The 25,908-nt window shown below is 46.3% G+C and overlaps 1 protein-coding gene across 1 annotated transcript in view; it reads right to left on the bottom strand.

Annotated features, from left to right (window-relative positions):
• LOC149331763 (membrane metallo-endopeptidase-like 1) overlaps nt 1-25,908 on the bottom strand; it is a 607,819-nt gene that overhangs the window by 554,888 nt on the left and 27,023 nt on the right. Inside the window, exons 2-8 of the mRNA XM_089556867.1 lie at nt 24,493-24,649; nt 23,874-23,945; nt 19,666-19,769; nt 17,833-17,934; nt 14,811-14,989; nt 11,868-12,008; nt 6,191-6,364 (exon numbers count right to left, since the gene is read on the bottom strand). Coding sequence (XP_089412993.1) covers nt 6,191-6,364; nt 11,868-12,008; nt 14,811-14,989; nt 17,833-17,934; nt 19,666-19,675 — 606 coding nt within the window. The 5' untranslated portion in view covers nt 19,676-19,769; nt 23,874-23,945; nt 24,493-24,649. The remainder of the gene's footprint in view (nt 1-6,190; nt 6,365-11,867; nt 12,009-14,810; nt 14,990-17,832; nt 17,935-19,665; nt 19,770-23,873; nt 23,946-24,492; nt 24,650-25,908) is intronic.

The raw sequence follows: 25,908 nt of genomic DNA, 5'->3' as shown, positions 1-25,908 counted from the left end.
TATAAAGACTCTAGGCTCTTTATAGACAAATCTTAGAGAACAGTCTATAGACAATACAAATGCTATAGACAGTATATAGATTTATGGCCATACTTTTATGGCCATAGACTTTTGTCTATAGATAGTCTATTGACTATGAATAGACAAAAAGATATATCTATAGTAAGATGATAGAGTCTATAAGAAATCTATAGACTTTCTGTAGACCATTTTTATAAGGGACATGTGTTTTATACGAGAGCGGCTCGCTTCAGCAGTTTTGATATTAACCCTAACAGGAAATTTCATGCCTCCCTTCTACTTATTTTTTTTTCACACAATGCAAGGTATATGCTAGATGTAATTGCATGCCGATGCTCCTAAAGAAGGACTCAACATAAATGACCTGTACCGCATGTTTAAAAAAGGAGCTGCAGAATGAACGAGAACGCACCATTTGAAGCGTAACCTTTCGTGAAGCTTCCCAGTGTCCCCACTGTTTCAAACCGGGGCCCAAAAGGATGCTCCCTGAGGATTCTCAAACGCTCCATCACTGCAGGAAATGAAGAGGCAAAGTATATGACGGCACCTTGAGCTTTCAGCGAGAATGGCGCTGCACAACCTGCAACGTTCTGGTTTACTGCGTCCGAAAGAACACGACACAGTTAAGGACATCCCATTTCATTTTTAAGCGCAAGACTAAACGTCAAGCTAGGAAAACAAAGCGCGAAAAGTAATCTTGCAAATTTCACATACGTCTACAAGCGAATCTTAAGCCTTGTATTCAAAGGGGCCGGGATGATTTGAATTGGAAAAAGGAAGGAAGCATCGAAATGACGTCATGCCCCTTAGAACACTGCTCGGAAGACAAAAAGCAAGAACAAAAAAAAACATGAAAAAAGGTAACGGTCTTAGCGTGCGTAGGCTGCCTTATAGGTCAACTTTCGTGAGTGCCAGTAACGCTTCGTTTGACTATGCTTCGTGAAACACCGCTCATATAGCTATGAAGATTCCCAATTTCAACTTCCTGCCTAATTTCGTACAGGACTCGGCGAACGAAAGCTCTTGCAGTGCTACTCTTGGTCATCGACGATCACATCGGCCGCGCAGCTGCGTGTAGGGCGTTGCAAAATGCCTTCTTGATGGCAAAAAAAGCACAGGCTCATGAATGCCTACTGATATCCTGGACGAGAACCTCATAGACGCCATTCCTGGAGCCATTCACTGATGATGTTCTTTATGCCGTGAAGAGAGGCACACTGCATTTTTATAGCTCCTCCGGCCACCTCAGTTTTCGTTGTACGTCATCCTGTTGATGACATACGGATGTTTTCTGTGAACGCACCAAAGGCTACACAGTACACCAGACGCGACGGGACACACCAAGGACGACACAACGCAGTGCAGTTGCCTTCCTTATTGTGCCCTGTCTTTTGCAGTCTAGTCATGGATTGCTGGAATAACCTCCTCAACATCATCATCATCATCAGCCTGACTACACCCACTGCAGGGCGAAGGCCTCTCCCATGTCTCTCCAATTAACCTTGTCCTTTGCCAGTTGCGGCCACTGTATCCCCGCAAACTTCTTAAACTCATCTGCCAAACTAACTTTCTGCCGTCCCCTGTTACGTTTGCCTTCTCTTGGAATCCACTCTGTTACCCTTAAGGACCAGCGGTTATCTTGCCTTCTTATTACATGCCCTGCCCAAGCCCACTTCTTCGTCTTGATTTCAACTAGGATGTCATTAACCCGCGTTTGTTCCCTCACCCACTCCGCTCTCTTCCGATCTCTTAACGTTACACTTACCATTTTCCTTTCCATAGCTCGCTGCGTTGTTCTTAAGTTTAACCCTCTTTGTTAGCCTTCACGTTTCTGCCCCATAGGTGAGTACCGGTAAGATACAGCTGTTCTATACTTTTCTCTTGAGAGATATTGGTAAACTACCATTCATGATCTGAGAGAACCTGCCATATGCGCTCCACCCCATTCTTATTCTTCTAGTTATTTCCCTCTCATGATCCGGATCTGCGGTCCCTACCTGCCCTAAGCAGACATATTCTCTTACTACTTCCAGCACCTGGCTACCAATTGCGAACTGCTGTTCCCTTGCTAGGCTGTTGAACATTACTTTGGTTTTCTGCATGTTAATTTTTAGCCCCCACCGTTCTGCTCTGCCTGTCTAACTCATTGATCATGCTTTGTAGTTCTTGTCCTGAGTGGCTTAGCAACTCCTCCTCAACATATTTGGTTGTAAATCAGAGTGGGCATAGGACTGCGGGTCCAACGTTAGTTCACTTGTTCCCGAGACCGTGTCAGACAAACAGCTAGGAGTCAGAATCGATATCATGATGACCGGTTTCATGCTAGCCAAAAAAGGTCTTCTTTCAGCAATGGTGACCTCCTGTATAGCACAAATGCCATTGAAGGATGAATGAACCAAGAGGTTACCAACGGTCACGTGATTTTTTACGGCCTTCTTGCAAGTTAAAGCGCGCCAGAAAACTTAATATTATTAGGTTAACACTAAAGCGATCAGACGCACCTTCGACTGCACAACCATCGATTGGTAAGCTGGAGTGCACATCTTCAACGCTGCTAGCTTGAGAAATATTCGGTTTGGGATGTCCTCGTAAACATGCAATTCGCAGGTAATACATCGAGGAAGGCGCGGGGCTTATATCTCCCTGCTCATAGGCATTAGTTCTAAACTGCCAGATAATCAAGTTGCAATTCCATTCTGGACTGTTGTGGTGTGTTAAAGTGGCTTCTCATCACACGCGCCTCAAAATTTCAGCTCCAACGCTGAGGGTTCCAATTTTCCGTACGGTCCTTTAAAACAGCGTACTGTCCGAAGATAATAGCTTTGAAGGCAACTCGTCTCAGTGGTTTGTTATTATTCAAAGTATCCACAAAGAGTGATTCCATTACTGATGTCTTGCTGCATAAACAGTGCAAGATTGCACGCGTGCATTTCTTATGAATGCCAGCCACCATTTTTCATTCATGTCGGGAAAGAAACCGAAAGTGACCATCCGGCGCCTAGATCCACTATCGCTACCGGCAACACATCGTCGTGAACAGAAAGGCTAATAAGGCTAATGGCATGGCGACTAGCGTAGCGTTGCTTTCGCAACAAAATGTAGCAGACGAAGATTGACATGAAAGAACACAGGGGCTCTTAAGCGAAATCAGCGGCAACCGATGTTTGTACGAGTTCCTCCGCATTCGGCGTGCGACACTAACATTTTCCACAGTTCTTTCCGCTATTCTTTCTTTTCTGCACGATAGCTCGGTCTAAGTATGAAAATTTTCGGGCATATTTTCGGCGATTGCAAAGCAGCACGGTGTACCCACCTTCCATCTCGGCACGGATTATACGCTCGACGATTGGCGTGGAGTCCAGGTTTCGGTCGTAAGTCGCCAAAATGTTCATGTAGAATAAGTTTAAGTTCCATCCGCTATTTTCCCGGTGGGAGGTGTCCATCCAGTTCTCGTCCTCTTTGCTGATCTCGATCTGCGGCAGCGTAGAGTTTCCACATCAGGCGCCTATTCTGAGGCCATGTCGTCGTTGATACGAGAATACAAGTATGAGAGGAAGATTACAGGCAGAGCGGAAAGTCGGCCTAGTTGGCTACTCTGCATCATAAAAAAGAACCGCGCTACAGGTGAAGACGAAGAGGACGAGACAGGGCGAGCCATTAGCTTTGTCTTCATCTCTAGCGTTTTTTTATGATGCAAACATTACAGGCTAGAAGTAGCAGTTGACTTGACGACGTTGGTGTTTCCTGCTTGAAAAGAAGTAAGCTCAATGTCGCAGCCTCTGAAAGAAACGGGTAAAAGTACCGTTTACATCAGGATAACGCCGCGAGGAAACAGGGGGCGCCAGCACTCCACTGCAGTGTTCATTCGCGAAGATAGCGCTGATAGCCCTGAAGATAGTGAGATAGCCCTCCTGCTAGGGCCAAAGCATTGGCCTGCAGTATGGTTAAATAAATAAATACAATTTATAGATCGCGTTGATACGCTTATGCAGTCAAATTGCCTATTTCATGCAGTCTTCCCTTATCAGTAATCTCATCTAGGCGAGCTTGGAATTGACGCTTTGATGTTGAACACATTGTATCACATTAAGAGAAAAATATGATTGTATGTTACTTCTGAGGTCGAAGTCAGTGGGCAGAAGTAGGTCGGTTTATGCAGAAATAGTTATCGTGTGTTACTGCGATAAAATTGTGCAGGCATGGCAAATTGAGAAAATGTTAGAAGGAAAATATTTGCAATAAACAACATCAACTTTACGAAAACTGTCAATTGTCTTCTTGGCGACTTCTAACGTATCACTGATTTCCCCCTGTTTTTTCTGATTAATTTGGTGTAGCCACAGCATACAACCGATTCGGATGGACAATTGAATTTCTTTTAGACTGGCCGCGATCAAGCAATGTGTGAAAGCTGTGATGGCAGAAAAGCTCATTTGCTCTTCATAGAGGGAGCTGACGGACTCTCATAAAACCAAATTCTTTCTAAGCCTTTGTTTTGTCTATTCCTTGTCAGCACGTTTTACATAGAGGTATGTTGGGAGGAGAATCCGCTTCCGTTGTTGATAAAATGTATATGGATTCCTATGTGGCAGAACGAAAGCTCTTATAATCTAGGCAACAAATCTAGAGTGTCCGGAAGCAACAAACGGCCTGTGTTTTTTCGGTTTCCTATAAAGAGTCTGCAAACCAGATGGCAATAGATATACTGCTGCCTTCATACGCTACACGAACAGGTCAGGTATACAAATAACCATGACACTCCACCGAACCCCCCCCCCCCCCCCCCAATTTCTCTCCCCATACCCGACTGTACCAGGAATTTGAAACAGAGCCCATCTATTAACGCCAAGCATAGCGTCCTGAATTATCTTTCTTTAAGCCACGAATGATGTCAGCGAGCCATTTTTAAAACTTCAAAGCCATGCGCCGCGCGGCAGCTGAAAAGAGAACCCCAAGCGCTAGTCCCGAAATGAAATTGCGAGGACACTTTGCCAACTAAGATGTTGAGAGGCGAAAGCCGAGGACACTATGTCGTGACGACTACCGGTGGCTGTGACGTCACACCGCTCCTGTGGCTATATCGACACCCAAATCATACATCTTTCGGGGATTTTAAGTGTTAATTACGCGTAATTACACAATTTTTTTAGCTAATTTGAAACAAATCCGACATTTTTTCGACCATTCTCTGAAAATTTTTTCTATTCCATGACGGCTTCCAGTGGATGTGACGTCACACCGTTGCCGTGGTTATATCGACGCAATTTCGGAATTTTTGCCTGTAATTAACTAATTAATCAGCAGTCACCGAACTTGGCTTCTAGCTACATTCTTTCTTTCTGTCTCTGAAGCAACCATTGGTTTTCTTCTATCTTTCTTATTTCAAGAGTTAAAAGCGTGTGACACGCTTTGTTAACGGACGACAGTATGAGCCATTAAAGGCTTTCGCCTTAATAGCCGGTAATGATCAACACGGCAATATGCAGCCATTGACAAAAGTTTTGAGTCCAACACTTTAGCTTCTAACGCTTGTCATAGTTCCTTGATACCAGCTGTGTAAGGCCAAAATTTCGGGCTCGCAAGTAAAAGGTCCTATCACCTTTCAAAGTTATGTAGCGCTGCTTGTAACGAACGACACAGAGGAGCCCAGGTTGAAACCTCTCGCTCCATTCTTTTTTGACAGAGCCTGTATCTACATCAGACGAAAGCAAGGAAGTTTTATGCCTTGATAGCGCCAGTTGATCGTTTGGTCATCCGCTTCACAACAGTGGCCAGCATTTTTAGGAATTTCATACCTGCGATAACAATGCACTTTCTTACTAGCCCATGTCCAATTTGTCACCATGCTGCCTCCGTCTCAGCCTCCTCCTCCGCCAAGCATCTATTCCAGGAAGCGCTGCACGCCGTCAATTCCGTGGAAGCTCAGTGTGGTTCTAGTCACTAAAGCTCTGGCAATCACCGTAACTGAATGAGCTCAAGGCTCAACCCACCCGCTTAACTGTAACACCAGAGCGCTGGAAATTAATGCAAGGTTTCTTTCTGTTTCGATACGGCCCGCCGCTCCTGTCCCTGTGCCTTATTTTTTGGTCAGTAATGAACCTAGAGACATCATATACGCCTCTCTCTCAGGTACACACAGAGGTCGAAACACCTGAATAGAAATACGTACAGATATAACCTGGCCACGACCCACAAAATTCATGGTGCTGAACTTGACGAAGGTTGGAAAGCCGTACACAAAACTCAGGTAAACCAGTCGGTGCAGGATGTCGAAGTTCGGGTCGTGATCGATGTTGGAGATGTCCAGCCGGAGCTTAGACAGGAACGCTCTCACCACCCCTACCTGCAATCGAGGTAGCAAGCAAAGCTAGTGTGACGTATCCGTTGCCGCAGTTGCTTTTGTTTGTAGCTATATTGTGCAGTCCAAGCTTAAAAGCATCAGGTGAAACATACATTCACATTGCCTTCGTCATACAGAGCACACTTTTCGTGCAAAGTAGATATTCGTCCTCCTTTTCCTACACTCTATCTTTCGCATAAGAAAGTTAACAGCTTCACAAGCTGGGCATTTGAAAGAAACAGACGCTGCTGATTCATCACGACGTTAAAGGAACGGGTCGGCCCACCCTATCAACATGAGGGCCCATAAATACAACCACTTGGTAGTTCAGGACTGTGTCCTAAATAGCTCAAGTTTGTTTTTCACGGTCTACGACTTCCGATGACGTCACTTTTTTACCATGTTTCAAAGTCGATGCATTCTTCTACACGCAATTTATGCAATTGGCTGTATTCCAGGCACCTTTTAATGCAAAAAACAAACGTATGCAAAATGTTCCTTGTCTCTAAAAGATCCCGATATCAAACAGTGCCTCAGCGACAGCAGTGCAGTGGCTTTTCAGGAGTCTATACAGTGACCGCATCACGCACAATATTCATGTGTATGGTAATTTACATGGACATCATTGTGTTCAATAGTGATACCTCATTTCGGGTCTAACCGAACAATACTTTCTTTTATCGAGTGATCGCCAGTACTGCTGACGTGATAGGAAACGTACGCAAAATGTTCCTTGTCTCTAAAAGATCACGATATCAAACACTGTCTCAGCGACAGCAGTGCGGTGGCTTTTCAGGGGTCTATACAGTGAGCGCATCACGCACAATTTTCATGTGTATGGTAATTTACATGAACATCACTGTGTTCAATAGCGGTACCTCAATTCGGCTATAATTGAACAATGCTTTCTTTTATCGAGTGATCGCCAGTACTGCTGACGTGATCGCTGTGCAAAAAATTCTAGATAGACTCATTTAAAGGTATAATCATTGGGTAAAGAAAAATACATGGAAAAAAGTAAACGCAATTATTTCTGCGTTTCTGAGTTATGTCCGAGCAATCGAACAAACTTGTAGTGGGAAATATTCGGTAATCATTCTAAACAAAAATCTGACCAGCTATGATCCAGTCAAATTTATAAATAACAAACGTAGGTCAGAAAGGTTGCATTTCTCAAATGACTATTTCTCGTTACTTCGGGACGAAATTTCAAGTATGACAACACTGTCAGGATAGACCAGCTTTCACTAAAAGCAAGAACTGAGACATTTTTTTACCTGGAATTGTTGACAAGCACGGCATTAGAATTATACTCAATTTTAATGACTTATCGTTTTGTATAAAGTAGAAGAAAGACAACCACACAGCACCGGTAGTATCGGAGCTCTTACCCCCCAACGTGATGTACGGTGAGCTACTAACTCAGGTACGCTAACGGCTGTCCAACCTTCTACTTACGAATGCTTTCTTCTGAGTTTAGTCTAACCTCCAGAGCGCTTCAGAGCTTCGGCCGTGGTTTCACACAGACCATAACCAAGTAAAGATCGTATAACTTAATCGAGATGTGATGCCTTGTTCCTTGTGGTACGCTTTAGTTGTGTGATCTCAGCACCGAATTATATTTCGTGTGTTGCATCCCCCTACATTTGGGCGGCCGGCGAACGGTTATGTTTGAGAACCGCCTGTATACGAGAAGGTAGCGCTTTCTTAGGACCGGTAAGCGCCATCAGTTTCGCGCAGCAGCAGCACTCGGATCCTGACTTGCAAAGCCTAGTTGATTATCTGAAAGGCAAGACCACATCGCCTCTCCGAGGGTTCAAGCGGCAACTGTCGTCCTTCATCCTTCACAATAATGTCCTCCTGAAGAAGAACTTCGCGCCGAACAGGACAGTGCATCTTCTTGTCGTGCCCAAAAATCTCAGGAAAGAAATTATGCAGGCATGTCATGATGAGTCGACTGCAGGACATCTCGGGATTGCTCGCACGCTGCACCGCATCCAGGAGAAGTACTATTGGCCGCGGCTAGCTACCGACGTTTCCCATTACGTGAAAACGCGCCGTGAGTGTCAGCGACGCAAAACGCCTCCGACTAGACCAGCCGGACTCCTCAACCCCATACCACCTGCAACTAAGCCCTTTCAGCAAATAGGAATGGACCTCCTCGGCCCCTTTCCGACTTCATCATCAGGTAACAAGTGGATCATCGTGGCCACCGACTACATGACCCGATACGCCGAAGCAAAAGCGTTGCCTAATGGTACCGCAACAGAAGTCGCAAAATTTTTTGTCGAGCAAATTCTCCTGCGACACGGCGCCCCCGAAGTGCTCATCACAGACAGAGGGACGGCATTTACAGCGGAGCTGACGCAAGCGATTTTAAACTACAGCCAGACAAGCCATCGGAGGACAACTGCCTATCATCCACAAACCAACGGACTCACAGAGCGTCTGAACAAGACCATCGCAGACATGCTCTCCATGTACATCGACGCCGAACACAAGACGTGGGACTCCATTCTGCCCTACGTGATCTTCGCGTACAATACTGCCATCCAGGAGACAACCAGGTTTACCCCATTCCAGCTGGTATACGGCAGGAAGCCCACGACAACAATCGACGCAATGCTCCCGCACGTTTCTGACGAAGACAACCTCGACGTTGCCGCCTACCTTCATCGCGCCGAGGAAGCCCGAAGACTTGCGCGGCTTCGCATTCAAGACCAGCAGCACACCGACGCCCGACGCTACAATCTGCGCCGACGAGACACGCATTACAAGCCAGGTGATCGTGTTTGGATATGGACGCCAGTTCGCCGCCGTGGATTGAGTGAAAAGTTGCTGCGACGCTACTTTGGCCCGTACAAGGTTCTCCGTCGCATCGGTGACCTCGACTACGAAGTCATCCCCGACGGCACGACAGCATCTCAGCGACGCCGCAAACGCCCGGAAGTCGTACATGTCGTACGCCTGAAGCCATATTATGAACGCTAAAGGACTGGAAGTTTTCATTGTCCGTGTTTGTTCTCATTTTAAAGCATCGAGACGATGCTTCTTTGGAAGGGGGGTAATGCCACGTATCATTGCAGTGTTTGTTCGTTCACGCTCAAGGCAGCAGGAAAGGGTCGTTATCACTTTTGTTCGTGGCGCGAGAAGCGACCAGACTAATCTCGATTGTTCGCAGCCATGAAAGGCTGCATCTAGGTTTTTCCAGATTACCGTAGATGATCTTGACCTGTTATCTGGAAGTTTCCTTGCCGGCTTTAAATTGAGCGATGCCGCGAGCGGCGGACATTCGTAGTTCGACGACCGACGAGCACGCTTGCTGCTTACGCCGCCGCCGAGTGATTCAGTTCTTTTACGGGCGCAAGTCAGCCCAAATAAGGAGCTTCGTTTCCAAGACTGGTTGGTGTCTTCCTGACTGCTGGACTGCCGTCACTAGAACGTGACAATATTAAGCAGCTATAACCTTGTGTGACTGTAAGCCTCATCTGCTTGGCTAGTTGGTTGTCAGACGAAAATGGCAGAGATTCAACTCCACCGAACGAAGTTTCACGCAGCAAAAGCTAGACGTGGCTTGCCGCAATGTCCGAAGATGTAGTTCACTATACGAGCGCTCCTCAGAAGGCTCTCCTTCCTCCATAGCGTTTGACTAAGTCAAGCACATAGCTTTGTTTATATATACCCCCTACCTGACGTCACACCTGTGAATTGAATCACGTGACACAACCTGATAAACAGGTGGCTTTCATATCGCCTCTGCCGACAACTTGTAAGGTCCAAATTCAATGTCAAAGATTAACATCAAAATTGAAGGTTAAAGCTCAAGGTCAAATGTAAAAGTCAAGGGTGGTCAACTCTATGCACATCACAGGGTTAGGTATATGTGCCTACAAACACTAGCCATGGCTTGTCTCAAGGTCGTTTCAAGGTCATATGAAAGGACATGGCAAAATGCCTCCCAGCTACAGTAGTGTAGCTTTCGCTACAATATAAGCATTCTAGCGCCGAGACGTGCTACACAAAAGAAAGAAGACAGAAGATAACATGGGCACCCGTGTTGACTTCAATCTTATTTCTTGTGTGTTGCATGTCTCGCCGCTAGAATCCTTTTATTATGCTAGCCTATCACGTATGTACGATAGTAACAGCGGTGTGATCAGCCACGCAAGATTTGTAAAAAAAAACTATTTTGACTGAACATTGGCTGAAATGAATCGGTTAACGCTACAGCGCTCCTTCGCAATAGATATCAATGAATGATGTTCTCCTGGATGTATCTGTCGAAATATCATTTAAGGTGGCACAGGTACCAAAAAAATGCTACTTCGTGGTGCTTCCGCTAGAACTGGCTCCCGAATCATTTCAAAGCCGGAGCGCCATTGAGAATCTGAGTGCCTGCTTTTGTTGACAGTTTGAAGGTCGAATGCTTAATTTGTAGCTGGCCCTTCTATCGCGCAGGTAGGTACAGTGTAAAGAGTGCTCGGGCTGAAGTACTCTCTCTGCGGTCCCTAATCAAAATTGACTATAGACACTCTATAGACATATTATAGATTCTACTGCCTACCTATAGATATTTTGTCTATAGACAGTCTGTACGCTGTCTATGGACAAAAATCTACTAAAAATAATTTTATTACGGAAGCCTATCACGTATGTACGATAGTAACAGCAATGTGATCAGCCACGCAAGATTTGTCAAAAAAACTATTTTTACAGAAAAACTATTTTTACTATTTTTACTGAATATGTCACTACTAAAAATGTACGGATATAAATCTATCGATTGTCTATAGATACTCTATAGCTTTTGTATTGCCTATAGACTGTTGTCTAGGATTTGTCTATAGAAAGCCTATATACTTTATAGACAGAAGTCTATAGACAGTCTACTGCTGTCTAAAAAAATTGTAAGGGTGGCACGAGCAGGATGCGGATTTTGCAACGTTGTTGCATGAATTCTCTACAGAGAGTAACATTCACGGGAAATAACGTCATCATCACGTGTGCAGCGGAGCGAATGCGGTATCACAAACGGCGTGAACTGGGACATGGACAAAAGGGTCACTGACATGTGCGCTTTTCTAGTCAGCGTTCTTCATCTCACCGGCGTACAATATCGTCCAAGCTTCTGTTCTAGCAGCTGCGCTTGCGTCGGAATTCGTAGACGTTGGCGCACGCGTATCCACATGTCACGTGATTGCATCATGAAGGTGCGACGACTTCATCTGCTACTAACCGCACGAACAGCGGGCTATGCGAACTATAAGGACCACGTTCCACAGTAAAACCATGACACAAGATTACAAGCCACTCACATAGCCTGAGGTAAAGCTCGAGCGAGTCGACAAGTGAAAGTTCCTTTGTTTTGTTTATTAATTTGATGATATTAATATATTTAATTTATTATTTGCATATAATAGTGTGAATGCATTCAAAATATTAGTGTTTTTTTTCAATTCCTTGAACGTTCGAGGGACGTGCCACACCGACCCTAATTATGCCCTACCTGGGATCTCTTAGGGTTTGATGCAAGGTCGACGCATGCACGATACAGGCCAGCCGCCTTCTCCGTCGCTCTCTGAAATCTGGTCGGGATGTGCATGGTGGCCAGCATGTGTTTGATCTCTTCTTTTATACGGCTACGCATCTGATAGAAGAAAGACAACAGCAGTATTTAGTTTATTCGTTTTGGTTTATTGGGGTTTAACGTCCCAAAGCGAGTCAGGCTATGAGGGACGCCGTAGTGAAGGGCTCCGGAAATTTAGACCACCTGCGGTTCATTAGAGCCAAAAATGTCACTTAGACGTCAAAATAGTATCGGACGTCGATATAATGCGAGCACGTGAAAACAGTACTAAAAGTCAAAATTGCGGGGGGAAACGCAACCACGTGACAGAGGATGATAAAATGTAGTTGTACACCTATTTTGATTGATCTGGAGCAATTAGAGGCGAAAAAAGTCATTTCGACGTGAAAATAGTCCGGACATGCATATAGTGCGAGAACGGGAAAACAGCGGTAGACGTCAAAGGAAAAAGTAAAAAATTGCCGACGACTACCCCGCAACCCAATGCGAAGCCGCAAAGACTAATGATGTCTTTGGCTATATTAGCTCATTAGGGGATGGCAAGGTTGGTGCTTGTTCGGGAAAAAGTAGGTACTAAATAGTAGGTGCTAAACAGTAGGGAAAAAGTAGGTACTAGTAGTAATAAAACTTAGCACGCTATTCTGTTCTAAGCGTAATCTCGCCTTTCCTAAAGGAAGTGAAGTAACATTACTCATGAGAAATCAAACTAGCGATTACTACCGGCATGCACATACCATACTGGCAATTTCAAATAGACAGCTCGTAAAAAAATTAGATGCCATTTGCGTGCTCCGGTAATCAATCATTTGTTTATTTATATTTACTTATTTCAAACATTCTAAAGGCGCAGTCTGGAAATAAATGGGGAGGGAAAGCAAAATCTAAAAACTATTACAGAATCGTAACAGGATAAGAAATTTCCTTGTCAAATTCAGGATAATATAGAAGCTCAGCAAATATGAAAATAACGAATATTTGAGACAAAAAATTTTAAATTTGGGTATAAGAGAAGTTCAACAGCGCAAAAGACAGTTTGTTTTCACAGAAACAATTGCAACACAATTGAGATATACTAGCGCCAAAACATGCACACCACAAGAAAGGAACGAAGACGAGACACAAGCGCTAACTCAGTACTGAAATTTTCTTGAAGCCAGGAAGCACCTTTTATACGGTTGTTTCAAGGGGAAAGAAGGGTGACATGGATGAGAAGGTGAACAAAGACAACTATCTGGGAACGCAGAAACAGGCAGACCGCCAAAAATCGCACAAGAAAAAGAGCAGTTACTTGATAGCAGAATCTATAAAATTGAACAGGGAGGCAAAAAGAGATAAAGATGGAGTGCTGACACACCTACAGGCAGATTTCTTTATGTAAATTGCCTCTAGACTAACCTGTGCAGTTCTATCGGTGCTCTCGTCAAGAATCTTCGTCTCATGTAACCGCGCCTCGCACCCGTCGCAGCTCATTACGTGCGCAACCAAATGTGCGTACTTATATTTGAAATCTGATAGATTTCTGGTATAGTCCCCCAAAAGCTCGTTGATGCAGCGGCCAGTCTGGCCGACATAAAACTTCCCACACGTTAAGGGGATAGCGTAGACCACTCACACAGAACACTTGGTATACGGAGTCTCATCTGGCAACCCCGCTTTCTTGAGTTGCAGATTCGTGGGCACAACTTTTCCAGCTTGTTTAAAGCCGAAAAGACGACACTCACGCCATAAATGTTGGCCACTTCCCTCAAGTTGTGCGAGCTTTTGAATACGCACTGCACAACAAGCGGCTTCTGTGTCCTGAAACAATCCTCTGCGGTATTTCTTCGTGTTCCGTTCTTAAGTTTTTGAAGGAGGGTCTGCAAATAGCGACCAACGCATTGCAGGGGAACCCAGCCACCGAAAGTCGGCTCATCTTACTTTGAAAGCTGTCTTGCAACTGATGTGCGCACGATTTCTTGAGAGAAGACTCTAGGCAATGCGACGCTATTGCTCTTTTTACGGTCTTGGAGTGCATAGAATCGTAAGGCAAAAAATCTTCTTTTGCACGCGGGTAGTAACCCCAGCACGCGTCTTTCAAGGAAAGTTAGTGTTAAGTCTAAAAACTGTAAAACATTAGTGTCGGGTAGTTCATGGGTAAAAGTGAGCCCAAGTTCATGTTTGTCAAAAACATTCTGAACTTCGCCTACTCTAGAGCGGTAGGCGAAGGATGTCTGCTTTATTAAAAGCACTAAAACATCGTCCACATACCTAAAAGCTTTAACCCCCCCCCCCCCCCCCCCCCATAAAAAAGTTTATCTATTGATTGATCAACGTTTTTTAAGAAAATGTCGCAGCAAAGGATAAGGGCCACGCAGGACCCTATGAACATTTTCTAGATTCTGCTATCAAGTAACTGCTCTTTTTCTCTTGCAATTTTTTGCTGCCTGCCTGTTTCTGCGTTCCCAGATGGTTGCCTTTATTCACCTTCTCATCCATGTCACCTTTTTTCCCCCTTGAAACTTCACCGTGTATAAGGCGCTTCCTGGCTTCAATAAAATTTCTGTTGTGAGTTAGCGCTTGTGTCTCGTCCTCATTCTTTTCTTGTGGCATGCATGGTTTGGGGCTACTTTTTCTCTAATTCAAGTATGCACCAACTAGCCCTAAGAGAGGTGTTAATTTCAACGCAACGTACACAGAACATGACTCAGAAATGGCAATTCAAAATCCAAGCTAGCAAAATGAATGATTTTTGAAGTGACAGATTTAAAGGCGAATAAAAATGGGAGGTTAATTTTTGCCCCCCCCCCCCCCCCCTCTCCTAGACTGCACAGTTTTGGTTTGGTTACGCATGTCCCAACAAAGGACGGCCAAAAACGACCTCACCTTCCAGACGACGTCTTCTGCGCCTGAGAATGCACTGCATACGAAGCTGTAGAAGTCGTCGCATGGTGCATATCTCCTGTTGAGCGCCTGTTTGAATAACAGTGCAGCGACTTCGGCGCCGCTCGGACGGGGCGTAGTTGTAAAAGGTGCTGGCGTTGGAGCTCCCCGCTTCGTGGTCACTGTTGGTGGGACAGTGATACAGGACGGAAGGTTAGTCCCGGACAGAGAGCAGGTACTCCTTGGATTCAAGTCGAGTATTTTCAGACAAAGGCTTTAATTAAGAGGCAGCTGTGTGGAACATTGTAAGGAACTGTTAAGGAAGCTTTCAAGATAACGGTCCATTTCTTCGATGCGTAGCGCAATCTTTCTTTTAAAGCGTGTGCAGTGGTTAGGTTAGGTTAGGCTAGGCTAGGTTAGGTTAGGTTAGGTTAGGTTAGGTTAGGTTAGGTTAGGTTAGGTTAGGTTAGGTTAGGTTAGGTTAGGTGAGGTTAGGTTAGGTTAGGTTAGGTTAGGTTAGGTTAGGTTAGGTTAGGTCTGTCACAGAAAGCCAACGGGAAACACGCTTGACGATACAGAAAACGTCGTAGACAAAAACATGCAGGCCTGCCGAAGGGAGATCTGCAAACATATTGTTATTGTGGAATCTTACGATACATGAAAAAACTGCGTTCATGAAAATTTCTAGCTTAAATAGACGCTTGTTCAGAATTCCAGGGTATGACAGGCCAGGACACAAAGCCGCTTAGGATTACTTGAGCTTTCTCTGTATCGATTTATTGCCCGGTCATAATCAAAACGGGGCGCGTACGTTCATCGAACACCAGCCGTTTATGAGCTAGAAAACAGCAGTAAACTGAAATACCACAACCAGCCGCCATTCACGCGAGCAAACTTTGGTGACATCATGATATATATTTATTTTTTATTATTTTTTTTTTGGGGGGGGGGGGGTTCATGCGTGAAGCTAAGCAGCACCACCATTCACTTTTAGACCTTTGTCACGTAGTCCTTTTGAGGCAGTGACGCCACAAACTTCAATAGAGAGGCGGCTGAAATGTTATATTTTATATCCAGTTACCTCAAGAAATTAATACTAGTTTTCCTCACCAAAAAACATCGAAACCGCCCAAAACAGTCAAACAATTCATGATTGATGGGAATCGAATTTTGGTACAACTTCTATTGTATTCTCTTCGGGTGCATTCCTTCACCCTTGAAGTCTGCCACAGGGCACAATCCGCGCGTCCCAAGATTATAGCACCGTACCGTTCGCGTCACTCATCAAGTTTCAGCAGTGCAGCGCTAAGCACGGGGTACTAAGACCCCATGCAGAGCAGAACGGCGGGTCTAAAATCTAACACGCAGAAAGCCAAAGTAATGACCAACAGTCTAGCAAGGAAACAACAGTTCACAATTTGTGGCAAGGTGCTGGAAGTTGTAAGCGAAAAATTCAGGGGGCACTTTGGCTTTCTAAAGTGCTGCAAGGCGAAAGCGTTTCGTGGCCACTGTTTGTTTTTATTCAGGCAGGGGTATATTATTTTTATTTACTTTTGGTTGCCCCAACCTAACAAATATCTGTTTTTATTTACTTTTTATTTTTCACATTTTTTCTATTTATTTTCTTTCTCCTTTTCTTAATTTTATTTCTTTTTGCATTTTCACATCTTATTTTATTTTGTTTTTATTTTTGTTTATTTTCTTTTTTTATTTTTTATTTTCCTTTTCTTGACTTTACTCCTTTTATTTTATTTATCAAGCCCATGCATTCACTAGATGCGCCTTTATTCATGCTGGAAGCTTGAGCCTTTTAAGCAGTGACGCCGAAAGGCGGGCGAATCTGCCGACGCGTCTGTCGACACTCCTGCCGACGCGTCTGTCGACACGGCTGCCGACGCGTCTGTCGACGCTCCTGCCGACGCGTCTGTCGACACGGCTGCCGACGCGTCTGCTAACGACAGTATGAGGCAATAAATACTTTCGCCTTAATATGTATACTTAGGCCAGGCAGTGACCGCTGATCCGGATCAGGAGAAGGAAATAACTAGAAGAAAGAAGGTTCTCTCAGATCAAGAATGGTAATCTACCAGTATCTCTCAAGACAAAAGTATACAACGCTCTAACCGGTAATCACCTATGCGGCAGAAACGTGGAGGCTAACGAAGAGGCTTCAGCTTAAGTTAAGGACAACGCAGCGAGTTATGGAAAGAAAAATTATTCGTGTAAAGTTAAGAGACCGGAAGCGCGCGGAGTGTATGAGGGAGCAGAAACGGGTTAATGACGTTCGAGTCGAAATCAAGAGGAAGAAATGGGCTTGGCGAGGGAATGTAATGCGAAGGCAAGGTAACCTCTAGTCCTTAAGGGTGACGTAGTGGATTCCAAGAGAAGGCAAGCGTGGTAGGGGGAGGCAAAAAGTTAGGTGGGCGGAGAAGATTAATAAGTCTCCGGGGGTACGGTGGGCGCAGCTGGCAAAGGACAGGGTTAATTGCAGAGACATGGCAGAGGCCTTTGTCGTGCAGGGGGCGTAGTCAGGCCGATGATGATTACGATTACGTTAAAACTGCCTGCACACTCAAGATGACGCACAGAAAAAATAACAGTACAGTTGCCTCGCAGCAACTTTAAGAGCGAGTTTCCAATAGGTACCAGTAGTTTGAACGAAAATGACTACAAGCCTCTACAAGGTTTCCCCTTCGCTTCTGACTCGCAACAATTTTTCTCCACTTAAAGTAATACACCACAGCTGTCCTTTTTATGTAACCTCCTCTCAAGATATCGAAGCGGCCTCGTTCGAGAGGATTCACTTCTTTTTCCTTTTTTGAGACGTAATGTCGACAGGTTCCTTCTTACACGCGAACAAGCAAATTTCATGGCCGCTATGAAAGCACCGACGACGCGACCAAATTGTTTACAACCCAAGCAATGACCATTCCGCAAAGTGACTGAAACTGCGTTCTTGTCAGCTGAAATACGCAGCGTACAGAAAAAAAAAGCCTTTAGATCCGCGAAAAGGTGCGCCCCTTACCAGCAGGCCGCGAGGTTCCTTTGCTTCCGGCGGGCACGGAACTACCGCCAATCCCTTCGCTCCCGATCACCTCTACGTCGACGCCTTCACCGTGGCTGTCATCTGCATAACACCGCACCAGGACAGGCAAGATTAGTATAGGAGGTCCGCAAGCGACTTTACTCTAGCCAATATGCACTCCCTATAGGGAGCACGCATGACGTCACAATATCCGCCATTTTGTGATGCATGGAGGGCGATGAAAGTTTGTAGGGATATCTTGTCTGGTTATTGAGAGCTGCCTTTACATTGACCCCTGAAGCTGTGCGCTAGCTGCTCCATTAAGTGTCGCCTGCAACGTGGCGTAGATACGGATGCCACATGGTTCACTCCTGAAGCTGTGCGCTGCCCCAGTAAGTGTCGTCTGCAACGTGACGTAGATACGGAAACAGCATAGATAGTCGGCCCAGTATTTGGAAACGTAGTGGCAAAGACCGCTCCTACAAAGCGCCAGAGTGTCACCAGCAATATTGGGCCGATTGCCTGTCCTGCTTGCGTACCTCGTCTTCGAGGCATCCACGGGACTTCCCGGGCACCATTTCGTTGTACAGGGTGTTGCTTCAGCAGTGCAAATCAGAGCACTAGATATACCTCCAACCTTTCACCGTGCTGCATGCACCAAAAATGGCGGTCCACTTTGAGGTCGGTGCAGACGCCCTATATCCTACGAAGACATCCGTAAATTAGTGTGACCCTTTAAAACGGTAGCCTTTGCATTGCACATGCGGCCAGCACTAAGACTTAGTCATAGCGTACGCTGGCGTTGGGAACCTACCGAACAAAAACGCTTAGTGAGCACATGGTGCTCTGTGAAGCATGGGCAGCACTCCGAAGACTTAAGGGGTCACTTTTTGCGCGCTTTGTGGTACGTTTATTGGCTATATAAGGTGCGTCATGAATTCACACCCACTCGTATCGCTGACGTAAAAGAAAATAAAGGGGAACAGGCAATATTCTCTTCACTTGCTTCCGCAATCACAGAGCTCTTAGTGATGACGCGATACGTTGTTTTGTTTACAGAAATTAGCTACAGTTTTTAATACCAGCCGACATCAGAGAGAATTACGCTATCATAGCGCTCCGACATTAGTAAGTAAAACTATACATAAAAAGTCTCTTAAAACCATGTGTTTCGAGTGAGAATGTGTACCCGTTAATAAAGCTCACACATCTGCCACATGCCCAAGACGCTGCTAAATATTCCCTATATAAGTGACCCGCTGATACCGCAGTTCTAAAGTTGGATAAAAAAGGAGGCTTTCACTGCCGCTATCAGCGTTGGTGTGACCAAGCTCATTTTCGCCACCGATGCCGACAGTGGCAATTAAAGCATTTGGTAGCTATCGTCCTTGAGAGGCGGTTGTGTTGCCACCCTTTCCTACTTCTAATTCTTCATGGACTTTGAAACTCACGAATGCAATTCTGCCACAGGCAATAAACCGTGTTTTCTGAGTACTGTAAGCCATTCTACTACCTTCACGAAAGGACATCATGGGGACAATATGCGGACCGACCTTATGCACCACATCTTTGAGCGAACCTTCAAATTCGGCTACCGCAGGCACCGGAAGTCCAGCATAGTGTGCGCACACAGTTAGCTTCAGCGTGTGTACGCTATTCACAAGGTCAATTCGGGGATTTGCACAGGTGAACAAATCACTCTACAATGAAGTCAAAGCGTTGCGGCTTTTGGCTCAAACATTTTCCAGACCCTGCACCATAATGCAGGGGACGCTCAGGACAGCTGCGTGGAAAAAACTCTTCCATTTGCGATGTCAGTCGTTGAGTCCTCACCAGCGCCCATCGTTCCAGCGTAGACGAAGATGGCCAGTGCGACAACTCCTACCAGAAGCAGGCAGAAGACAATGACAGTGAGCCTCGCTTTGCTGTCGAAGTCCCTGCACAGTCAGCGTCGAACTGCGATTATGGATACTGCGAGAACACCTCATCGTCATCATCAGCATGACTGTGTCCACTGCAGGGCAAAGGCCTCTCCCATGTCTCTCCAATTAACCCTGTCCTTTGCCAGTTGCAGCCACCGTATCCCCTTAAACTGCCTAATCTCATCCGCTTACCTAACTTTCTGCCACCCCCTGCTACGCTTGCTTTCTTGTGGAATCCACTCCGTTACCCTTAAGGACCAGCGGTTATCTTGCCTTCGGATTACATACCCTGCCCAAGCCCAATTCTTCCTCTGTTTTGTTCATAGAGGGCTGTGGCCAAGTACTACACCAGTGTCCATGGGCAAATCTTGCTCTGGTGAGGGATTGCGTGTTGGTATCTGGTCACCGAGATCAGGCCGCACCCCAGGCCAGGTTGAGAAATTTCATTGACACGCGGAGTTTTTTATTTAAATCCGGTGGAGAATATCGTGGCACTGCGATTCGAACCCCGGCACTTTTCCACGCGAGGGGGATGCTCTACCTGCACGCCATCGTGTAGTGAACCTCTTAACGTGAGCTAGCAGGACAAAGTAGGTAAGCCGTATGGCAAAACTTTGAAGAACATATCCTTGCTACAGCAATAACTATCGCCCCAGCTGTGCAAAGACCATAAATTACGACCACCACGCTATGAAGTCCCTCTTTTCTGGACCTAACTTTTAATTGTGGGGCAACTATTAAATAATGTAAGAAATTGTTATCAATATATGGTTTGGTTTGGTTTATGGGGTTTAACGTCCCAAAGCGACTCAGGCTATGAGGGACGTCGTAGTGAAGGGCTCCGGAAATTTCGACCACCTGGGGTTCTTTAACGTGCACTGACATCGCACAGTACACGGGCCTCTAGAATTTCTCCTCCAAAGAAAGTCTAGCCGCCGCGGCCGGGATCGAACCCGCGTCATTTGGGTCAGCAGCCGAGCACCATAACCACTGAGCCACCGCGGCGGCGTGATCAGTATATCGATTGGAATCGTCAAACGTTCCAATGCGTAGCAAAACCTTCCTTTTGAGGTTTCACCGCGCGAAGTAGTTAAGCTTGCCACAGAAAAAGCCAATGCTGTATGCTTCTGACAACGATTGTGAAGAAAGTGTGGAATATTGTAAAATAGTATCGGCATCAGAGTACTGGCCAACGACCCAACCCTTATCGTCATCCCACGACCCCTTCGCCGGGAGCTTCTCATTAGGCCGCTCCCGAGGAACATGCACCCGTCCCACCATGAGCAGCGCCGCAGAGCCCGTGCGAAGGCACTCCATCGAGCGTACGGCCCCGAGCCGGACTCCGTATGGGTGGACGCTGCCTGCACGGGTGATGAAGCGATAGCAGCTGTGGTGGACTCTTCACCCACCCACCTCACACTATCTCTCCCTCCAGACACGTCCCCAAGGCTACAGAGGAACTCGCCATTGCACTTGCTATCACCCGCACGGAAGCCCGGTATATATTAAGTGACTTTAAAACTGCGATCTTAAATTTTGCTCGAGGCCGAGTTCATGTCCCTGCTTTTGGCATACTGGACTCGCCCGATGCACCCCCGCCCCGCCATGTGGAGCTGATATGGGTGCCTGCGCACTCCGGGAATCCTGGAAATGAAGCTTCCAACCTTTTAGCCCGAGGTTCTTTAAACCGGGTTCAGGTGGCCTCGGATCGGGGATTCACGAAGGAGCGCATGCACACATTCAGTGAGCTTACCCAGGCATACAGAGCCTCACGCCAGCTCTATCCCCCGCCCCACCCCTCCCTAGATAACAAACACGCAACACTCTGGCACAGACTACAGACACACACTCTCCCCTCACCCCTTAACCTAGCCCACTATCATCCATCCTTTCCCACTTCCGCATGTGCCCTATGCCCAGAACCCTTCGCTTCTTCCCTCCACATCCTTTCCCTCTGCCCGGCAGACCCTCCCCCGCGGGACCTAGAGAACCTCAAGACCTGGAAGGACTGGGAGACCCTGCTGCGCTCGGAGGACCCGGCCGTGCTGCCAGTGTTATGGACCTCAGGAACATAAACACTTGAGTGCAGTGGGGTCGTGCGGGGACCCTGAGGCGTGCCCCGAATTCCTGGTTAAATAGTTTTCTTTCTCTCTCTCTCTCTCTGTAAAATGGTATATTCTATACGAATGGTCGAATATTCCAATGCATGCGAAATTTTACGTTTAAAGTTCGTCCTGAGCTCACACAGCGTAGTTAAAGTTGTCGGTTTATGGTTTATGGGGTTTAACGTCCCAAAGCGACTAAGGCTGTGAGAGACGCCGTAGTGAAGGGCTCCGGAAATTTCGACCACCTGGGGTTCTTTAACGTGCACTGACATCGCACAGTACACGGGCCTCTAGAATTTCTCCTCCAAACAAATTCCTGCCGCCGCGGCCGGGATCGAACCCGCGTCATACAAAAAAGATGGCGCGTTTCTTATTATATACAGCCGAAACTAAAAAAGTGTCCTAACAAGCGATCTGTGGATATATTGAATATGACGGTGCAATTTTAACAAATACGGAAAAATTGCGTTGATAAACAATATCTCGCTGAACAAAAATGCACTAGTAAAAACTTTTTGGGTATGTGTCATTGAAGTTGTATATTTTTGAGCATGGTTTGCTCCGTAGCCCGTGTCCGAAGGTGCCACCCAGCTGCACGGTGTGACCCCAGGTGACATGTTTGCCATCAAGTGAGCAGGAATGAAAGCGGTACGGAAGAAGTCGCGTGAAGTGAATGTAGTTGAATGCGGGCTGGACCACTTTGTCTGGAGACTTCGAAAATCGCATGGCACACAGGTATCAAAAACAGAGCCATGACTTACTCAGTTTTCTCATCTGAAATTAGAAAAAAAAACAGTGTTATGCTTTTCGGAATGACACGAATGTGGAGTACCATCCTTTTAAAACAGGCTGAATAACACAAAGGAAAGCATCGGGCACTTTTTGCGACCTTCAAGTGAAACTAAGAGCAGCCGCAAAATGGCGGCATTTTCACAATACCACGCAAAGAAAAAACATGTGTTTCTTTAGCGTTGTTCATGTACTATATTGATATTCCCGCTCTATGGTACGAGTACGGATGACGAAGAGGAAAATTTACAGACAGAATTCCCTCAAGTATATAATTCTTGTCGCATGAAGCGCGCGTGATAGTGCTTACACGAAGCCTCCTCTAGTTGGCTGTATCTAGCTCCTGCAAGCCATAAAAATAGAAAAAAAAATTGGCAGAGGCTTAGCTTGGTTAAGCCCGGAAGGTTGCGAAAGCAAATTACGAGCAACTTTAGCGACTAAACTAGTCAAAGGCGAAAGCCTGAGTGGTGCACGGAACGCCGGAATTAGCTTAAAGTGTTATTGAGGTGTCCACTAAACCACAGAGTTGGTAAGGCGCCTTTCCTTTCCTCCAAATCAACGCAGTCTACAACGCTGTCTATGTCAGAGCGCATCAATGAACGCCGGAATTAGCTTGAAGGGCTATTGAGGTGTCCACTAAACCACAAAGTTGGTAAGGCGCCTTTCCTTTCCTCCAAATCAACGTAGTCTACAACGCTGTTTATGTCAGAGCGCATCAATGAACGCCGGAATTAGCTTGAAGGGCTATTGAGGTGTCCACTAAACCACAGAGTTGGTAAGGCGCCTTTCCTTTCCTCGAAATAAACGCAGTTCCCTCTGTTACTGCCTGGGACCTGCGGCGCTCCGTGGCTACCGCTGGGACCGCGCCGACGAACCGACTTGGTAGCTCAGATTTCACCTCGGTATGACGTCACAGACGCGAGCGCCTCCACGCGTCATCAGACTGGAGGACGTCTAAAGGTGAAACGTGACTACCGCCGGGACCACTCTGAAGGCTCAAAACCTAGCGTAGTATTGCTTTCGCAATAAAAGTCCACGTGAAGGCTGTGGTTACGTATAAGACCGACCTCATGGTTCCGTCGCAACATAGTGTTTACAAGCGAAGCCCTCAAACATTCCTTCTGAATTTGTCCTTTCGTTGGCCAACAAACAAGGCCTTATACTATGCGTTGATGCTTACTACTTCCTTTCAGTTACGTTAATCTTGACTGATGCCCATGCTTACCCGACGGTGTCGATTCATATGGAGAGGGAGCAGCGCTGGGGAACATGGTACGTTCGTATCTTGGCACGCCTTCTGAAAGCAAAGACGCACGCAAAAAGGCAGCAAAATAAATTAACTCGGTTTTGCACACATATCCTCCTGATGAAAGGTGCTTGATGGCACTATTGTAGATGAGCAAATGTAAAAAATAAAATTGATTCTCCTACAGCTGCGACTATTTAATTGAAATGCAACGCGGCACTGTAGACTAGCTTCGTAACTTAATAAAAGAGCGGTAAAACCTGCACCAGCCGGATGTAACTTAGAGGAACGTCGAGCTGCACGTGTTGAAATCAAGGCTGATATCAGCGCAGGACCGCCTTAAGGTGGCGGTGGCCATGAGAAGCCCTAAATGTACAAAACACAGGAGGAGCCATTCGCCTGATCTGAGGTGGAACAGAAACGTAGAAGCAGCTTTGAAAAAGTGGCTGCGCAGAAGACCGAGGCCTGGACTTTGGATGTCTCCCGCAGCCTCAGGGCGTCAGGATGGCGGGCAAGGGGAGAGAAGAAGGGCAGAGAACGCCTGCGGTGAAAGGCAGGACTCGGGAGGCTGTTGTTGCCTTAGTGGCAAGACACATACCCATGACGGGGGATAGGCTGTGGCTGGGTGGTTGGTTGGTTGGTTGGTTGGTTGGCTGGTTTCCCTCAAATAAAATGGCTGTAGCTCCTCCGGTTTCCACGTACTTCTTCTTCACCGATCACGCGCTAGCACAGACCACGCCACGTGACAGGGTACGCTGGAAAGAAAAAGGACGGTAGAAGTTGATTGCATTGGCGAAATTTCCGTGCAGTCCTGAGTCAATTCCAGGGCCTTTGGGTAGACACAGGTTTACTTACCCTGACTCAAACACTATCTACTTGCCGTGGTCACTTGACAAATGGATCTAACACTACGCATTCGTGGGGCACATTTGCTTCCCAAATGGAGCCGTCCTCATTGCTGGATCCTTTTTCTCGCGATCAGCGCACAATGTGGAGACCTGTCACCGTTTTCTGACAAAGCTGACTTCGAATATGTGCTTATAATAAGCATGAGGTATTTACAGTGCGAATTTAACCGACGAATGGTTGTGTAATACTGTTGCTTCTTTGTCTGAGCTTCTCTTCCTGCATTGTTGAGACCTGTGCTCCGTATTATTTTTTGTTTCTAACCGATGAGCGGTTGTTCATTATTGTGACTTTTATCTCTGAGCTTTTGCCTGAAACTTTGACACTTGTACTTGTAATTTTCCTTTTTTATGCGAAGCATATTGCTACAGCTACCACTCACGCCGTCGCCGTGGGACCCCCACGTGACACCGTGATGTCACACCACGTGACATCGGATGAGAGAGCCGGCCTCCACCTCGCGCCGTCGGCGTGGGACCCCTAGCCGTCACGCCACGTGACACCGTGACGTCACACCACGTGACATCGGATGAGAGAGCCGGCCTCCACCTCGCGCCGTCGCCGTGGGACCCCTAGCCGTCACACCCGCGCATTCCCGCGCATTTCGAACGCGCGTTCACACTCGGTGTAGGTGAAACGCTCGCTCCACCGGGCAGGCAGACGCGGCTTCCGTGGCAATCCAGGCGCTCACCCAACGCGCGTCTCGGGGTTAGTCACCGTTCCGCTGTAGGAGAGTTTCAAATTGGGCTAGTTGGTGGTTGTTATTCTCGTGCATTGTTGCGCTTACGAAGGAACTTGGACACAATCAGGGACGACACAGAACAGATGTGCGCAAACTATCAACTGCAAGTTTATTTCTGAGTGCATGTATATATAGGCATTGTCAAGACAAAAACAAAAACAAAAACAAATCCGTGATCACATCGTCATGGCAAGATATCTTTTAACGTCCTGTCCAGCAGTAAAAAACATGCATTATCTTTCTGACTTAGCTGTTTGTTTTTATTTTTCCAAAAATTCTTTTTCCTGATTTGAGAGCTCGATAGAAGGCACGCTTACACATGGCCCTTCTTTTCCTGATTGTATGCAGTATGCTTCCCAAAGTTCC

The sequence above is a fragment of the Amblyomma mixtum genome, chromosome 8 (assembly GCF_055824585.1).
Source record: "Amblyomma mixtum isolate Tamu chromosome 8, ASM5582458v1, whole genome shotgun sequence".
Classification (NCBI taxonomy): domain Eukaryota; kingdom Metazoa; phylum Arthropoda; class Arachnida; order Ixodida; family Ixodidae; genus Amblyomma; species Amblyomma mixtum.
Note: the sequence above shows the minus strand (reverse complement) of the source record. Positions and strands in the feature narration are given on the sequence as shown.